This window comes from Chrysemys picta, chromosome 3, assembly GCF_011386835.1.
Source record: "Chrysemys picta bellii isolate R12L10 chromosome 3, ASM1138683v2, whole genome shotgun sequence".
NCBI classification, from domain to species: Eukaryota; Metazoa; Chordata; order Testudines; family Emydidae; genus Chrysemys; species Chrysemys picta.
In genome coordinates, this window is record NC_088793.1 from 12,049,366 (window position 1) to 12,055,365 (window position 6,000).

At 53.5% G+C, this 6,000-nt stretch overlaps 1 protein-coding gene across 5 annotated transcripts in view; it reads right to left on the reverse strand.

Moving 5' to 3' along the window:
* Positions 1–5,401, reverse strand: part of CTSB (cathepsin B) — a 28,058-nt gene extending 22,657 nt beyond the window's left edge. The window contains exon 1 of one of the 5 annotated variants that reach the window (XM_005290676.5): positions 5,070–5,401. Coding sequence is in view for 1 of the 5 variants with exons in the window: in XM_024108493.3 (XP_023964261.2) it covers positions 5,171–5,255 (85 nt within the window). In the remaining 4 variants the exon portion in view is untranslated. The other 4 variants (XM_024108493.3, XM_065587480.1, XM_024108494.3 and 1 more) reach the window with 4 other exon arrangements.
* Positions 5,402–6,000: the final 599 nt, after the last annotated feature.

The window sequence follows — 6,000 nt, forward strand, 5'->3', positions numbered from 1 at the left end:
TGTCTAAACAGAGTGAGACTTTGTTTGATGTTAAAAAGCTGCTTCTCTTTAAAATTAACCCTTGTGAAGGAAATCAGGCTTTGTATGAACCAAATTAAATCCCAGATTCTTACCCAAGACCTAGATTCCAGTTGAACAGACTGGAAAGCTTACACAAGAACTACTATTAAAGACTCATGCAGTAACTCACGGCTACGTGAAGCGATGTCCTTTAGGTAAGAATGGAGACTGGCCCTTTCCAGTCTGTTGATTAGTGACATCTCAGGTGCCTCTTAAGAAAATCTGAACACTGAAGCATGTGACTCTAGAAATTCCACCCTGCTGCAGCATTTAGGTTAGTTGTGGTTAATAACTGTTTAAGAGACTATCTTCAGGCTATCACCAGGGTCCCAAATGCATGGTGCCTGCCTTCCCCGCTCCCCCTCAAGAATTAACTAGTTTCAAAGCCAGTTCAGCTAAACTGGTTTCATAAACAGTTGGAGCCTTGGCCTAGAAGAGGCTTCCATGTGGTCTGAACAGTTTTCATGGAACCAATTACAAAATCATTCGCTGACCCAGTTCTTAGGCTGCGTCTACACTACAGATTTCTGCAGCTATAGCCATGTCAATGAGCCTTGACAGACACACCTGGACCAGCAAAAGCCCCTAGTGTTAGACACAGCTACACTAGTATAGCTGTGTGCACACTAGAAGTATGCTGCCAGTAGGATATACCAGCATCCCTATATCAGTGAAGCACTCCTCACGTAGATTTAGCTTTAAAAACTGATTGGCGTTTTTTGGCAAAGTTAGCCTGGAGCAGCCCAGTCTCATGAGTTCAACAGCACTTCAAGCCAAAGCTGTGCAATCGGGTCCCCATGTTCTGGATACACCAGTCCTAAAATATGCTGCATTACTGATTGGCTGTGCAGTCAGTTTGGGACTGTATGAGGCAGAGGAAGACAGTCTCTGCCCCAAGGATCCTTCTTAGCAGCTCCTATGTTAGACTGAATCACCTCTGAAATGCCTTCACAATCTAAAAACATACCACACATTCAGGGGTTAACGCTCCCTTTCCTCCGGCCTTGTCTACATTCGGGGATAGCTGGATTAGTGCTAACCTCTACTGCAGTGGGGTAGCCTGTGTGGTGCAACACATCTACATGCACTAGGAGGTTTGCACCAGGGTAACTACACCAGTGACTGAAGCCCTCATATGGACATGGCCTCAACTTATCCAGCCTTTTACAGCTGGATTCCACCTGAAAGGTGGGACCAACATCAGAAGCAGATAAACTGTACAAGGGCTACCCTTGGGCATGTCCCATTGGCTGCAGAAAGCTTGTGTCTAATCATTCTTAGGGTACATCTATACTTACCAGCTGGTTCGGTGGCAAGCGATCGATCTTCGGGGATCAATTTATTGAGTCTTGTCTAGATGCGATAAATCGATCCCAGAAGTGCTCGCCGTCGACGCCGGTAATCCTGCTCCGCGAGAGGAGTAGGCGGAGTCGACAGGGGAGCCTGCCTGCCGCGTGTGGACCCGCGGTAAGTACCTTTAAGTTCGAACTAAGATACTTCGACTTCAGCTACGTTATTCACGTAGCTGAAGTTGCGTATCTTAGTTCGAACTGGGGGCTTAGTGTGGACCAGCCCTTAAAGCATAAGGCAGCAGCCACTGTTTTCATCCTGTACCCCAGATGGGAGCAATGCAAAGGCTGTGAGCGTGTAAAGGTAATGAACCACAGGGGCGGGTGGGGGGGAAGCAGCTGTCCCTGTGTGATTTCTCTGCTAAGTGAAACTCTTCAAACCAAGGTGACAAAATATCCAGCATGAGATTAAAAACAGGCAAGTCAGAAAAGGTGAACAGCCAATGAGGAGAAAGAAGCTTCTCCAGGAGTGGCAGTCTCCAAATTGGGATCTGATTTTACTGCACCAGACTGGAAAGTGGACTTCAGACCTTCTTTACAACCAGCACTGATATTTAACAATGGGGGAGGCAGCCAATTCAATCAGGCAGGTAGATCTGGATAAGGGGCAAGGAGCACAAGATCAAGTGACCACAAACAAGAGGGGACTTTGGTCTGGAGCAGCACCCTCCTCAGCTAGCACAGAGCCCCACCATGCAGAACCAGGGCCCATGTTCAGCTGTCACAGGAATCACCTGACTCAGTAATCCTTACAAAAGGACAACCCTACATTTTAGCTCTAAAACCAATTGGTGGTATTTATAAGTAAGGAGTTTGGCCAGTGTCAACTGCTGGTGTCCACCATCTTGCTGCCAAAACACAATATTCAATGAGAGATGGCCCTAAATTAAGTCCATTTATTAAAAACACCACAGATTCTGCTCTTTGCAGTTCCTCTTCCTTTGGTTGCCTGTTCTGCAAACTTAGAGGGATCAGAACTTTTCCCTGCCACATCCAAAATTTATTCACATGGCCCTGGTCCCCCCCATCAGAGTGGCTTACAAACATTAGTTAACCTTCACAATTACCTTGTAAGCTAGGGAAGTATTATGCCCATTTTAGTGGTGGGTCACAGAGACGTGGAGGCTAAGATCCCAAAAAGGGTTTATGTTGAACTCAATGGCAGTTAGGTGCCTAAATACCTTTGAAGATGCTGGCCAGAGATTAAGGGCTTGATGTTCTGAGGTGCTCAACACCTTACGTTCCTACTGAACTCAATGAGAGCGGTAGCAGCTCAGTAATTCTGAAAAATCAGACTCAAAGTGACATGCCCACGGTCACACCAGATGCTCCCAGCAGAGAAAAGGATTAAACCCACATCTGCTGAATTCCAGTTCAGTACCTCAACCACAAGACCATCTTTCCTCCCTGTGTACTGACTGTTTATCCATGCACTACACCAGAGATATTACCAACAATACCACAGAGTGCAAACTTTCTGCAAAACCCCAGGATTAGCAGAGATCTTACTGCTGCCCAGAATTGTAGCTGCCTGGCACCTGTATGCGCCTCATCCCCTCCAGACAAGGATGAAGATACTTAAATTCTGCAGTTAGCTGGTCGAATCTACAGAATCTCTCTTTTTGCTGACAGCTGTACCTAAAAAAACAAACGAACCTGCAACAGGCCAACACAGAATTCACAAGGGGAATGACTTCCCCAGAAGCAAGATCACTCATTTGGGGCTCCCTAGAAGCCATGATTTGTTCACACATCCTCAGAGGGATCAAACCTGCTGCTAGAAAGTCATCTCCTGTAAACAACACAACAGACCTTGGTTATACTTCAGCACACAGAAGGCAGCTCAGTGCCAGCAAACGGAAATGGCTGTCAATGTCATCTGCAAGCTCCGGAGCAGAGCGGCTACCCCAGCTCTGCAGTCACTACCTGGGCTCCAGCAGGAATCTGGACTCTCAGCTCAGAAGCCGGAAGGGGAAGAGGCAGTAGCAGAGGCTGTGTGTTCATGGGGTACAATGTCCATTTGCTAATACAGACACCTCTGAGAGACTAGACCTATGCCTTGTGGGAAAGATTAAACAGGGCAAGAAAATCCCCTGCTTTACATTTCCTGGTACTCCAGGATGGTTGCATAATTTGAACCAACACTCCCCTAGTCTCCTTACTTCCCTTACCCACCCGGGAAGGGCAGCCAGGGACAGTCCCCTGCTCAGGGACAGGGGAAATCCCTTACCCATCCCCCTGCACCTTCCAGACATGCCCGCCCCCCTCCGCAGCTCCTCTCCCCTCCCAGCCCCCAACAGCTCTCTGTGGCATGGGACAACAGCCAACCATTGCCCCCCCCACACACACACACACATCCTCCAGCACCCCTCATCCTCCTGTCCTGCATACACGGCTGCCCAGCGACTTCCCCTCACCACCCAGAAATCCTATCCACAGACTGCATGGGAATCCCTGCAAACCCTCCCTCAACGAACTGCCCCAGCTGTTCCCCCCATGCCAAACTGCCCCTCCCCCATCCATCCTGCCCCAGATCGTCCCCCACAAACTGCCCCTCCCCCATCCATCCTGCCCCAGATCGTCCCCCACAAACTGCCCCTCCCCCATCCATCCTGCCCCAGATTATCTCCCCGTCCCCCACAAACTGCCCCTCCCCCATCCATCCTGCCCCAGATCATCCCCCCGTCCCCCACAAACTGCCCCTCCCCCATCCATCCTGCCCCAAATCATCCCCCCGTCCCCCACAAACTGCCCCTCCCCCATCCATCCTGCCCCAGATCGTCCCCCACAAACTGCCCCTCCCCCATCCATCCTGCCCCAGATTATCTTCCCGTCCCCCACAAACTGCCCCTCCCCCATCCATCCTGCCCCAGATCGTCCCCCACAAACTGCCCCTCCCCCATCCATCCTGCCCCAGATTATCTTCCCGTCCCCCACAAACTGCCCCTCCCCCATCCATCCTGCCCCAGATTATCTTCCCGTCCCCCACAAACTGCCCCTCCCCCATCCATCCTGCCCCAGATCATCCCCCCGTCCCCCACAAACTGCCCCTCCCCCATCCATCCTGCCCCAGATCATCCCCCCGTCCCCCACAAACTGCCCCTCCCCCATCCATCCTGCCCCAGATCGTCCCCCACAAACTGCCCCTCCCCCATCCATCCTGCCCCAGATTATCTTCCCGTCCCCCACAAACTGCCCCTCCCCCATCCATCCTGCCCCAGATCGTCCCCCACAAACTGCCCCTCCCCCATCCATCCTGCCCCAGATCATCCCCCCGTCCCCCACAAACTGCCCCTCCCCCATCCATCCTGCCCCAGATCATCCCCCCGTCCCCCACAAACTGTCCCTCCCCCATCCATCCTGCCCCAGATCATCCCCCCGTCCCCCACAAACTGCCCCTCCCCCATCCATCCTGCCCCAGATTATCTCCCCGTCCCCCACAAACTGCCCCTCCCCCATCCATCCTGCCCCAGATCGTCCCCCACAAACTGCCCCTCCCCCATCCATCCTGCCCCAGATTATCTCCCCCCTCACCTCTACAAACTGTCCCCGGCCCCAGCTCCCCTCCCCCACACAAACTGTCCCATCCGTCCTGCCCCAGCTCCGGACAAACTGCCCCGCCCCAGGGCACAGCCGCCGCCGCCGCCGCCCCGCACTTACCGGAGGAACCTCTCGCTCCACCGGCCCCTGCGTACAAACGCCGCAGCCCCGCGGCGCCTCCCCCCTTATCTGCAGGCGGCCCCCGCCCGGCGCTGACTCACCCCACGTGGCTCCCCCCAGGCAGCCCGCAACAGCAGCGCCTGACCCTGCTAACATGTCATGTGACTGCGCCCCCCCCCGCGTCATGTGACTGCTTTGGGCGGCCACCCCTATGGCGTCACTCCCCCTCCCCTCGCCCCGGCACACGCCGCCCTGGGACTGTCAAGCTGAGCTAGGCCTTTCCCAGGAGCACCACCGGCCTGGGCTCTCGGGGATCGTGCACCCCAGCTGGCAGCACAGCCCCAGCTCCCAGCGTCCCTTCTGGGGCCTGCAAAGCCACCCTCCCCCTTCCCCAGGCATTGCAAGCCACCCTCCCCCTTCCCCAGGCATTGCAAGGGGGCATCCCTGCAAAGCCACCCCGCCCCCCCCGGCCAGGCATTGCAAGGGGGCATCCCTGCAAAGCCCCTCCCGCCGGCCAGGCATTGCAAGGATGCATCACACGGAACCCCGTGACAGACAAAATGTACAGTCCCCTGCATAATGATTGCCAGCGTCACCATTATTAAATGATAAAGTATCCCAGCTATTACCCTCATTTTCCAGGCACAGCGCTTTCCCTAAGCTCCCAGAGCCAAGGCAGGTGTAGAATCTATGACCTCATGCTTCAGAGGACTGCTCAGGCCCCTAGACCAAATTCATTTGCTCTGCTGGGCAAAAGTCCCCGTTTATTTTTGCAGCCGTTGCTCCTAGCAACAGGCTATCTCCCATGCCCCCCAGAGCCCCGTCCTTCCGTTTATATGCCCCGAAATAACACTATAGAACATTCATGGAATCAACTCCCAAGTGGAAAAGACAGATCAGGTCGTTTGGTTTATTACCAAAGTGCACTATA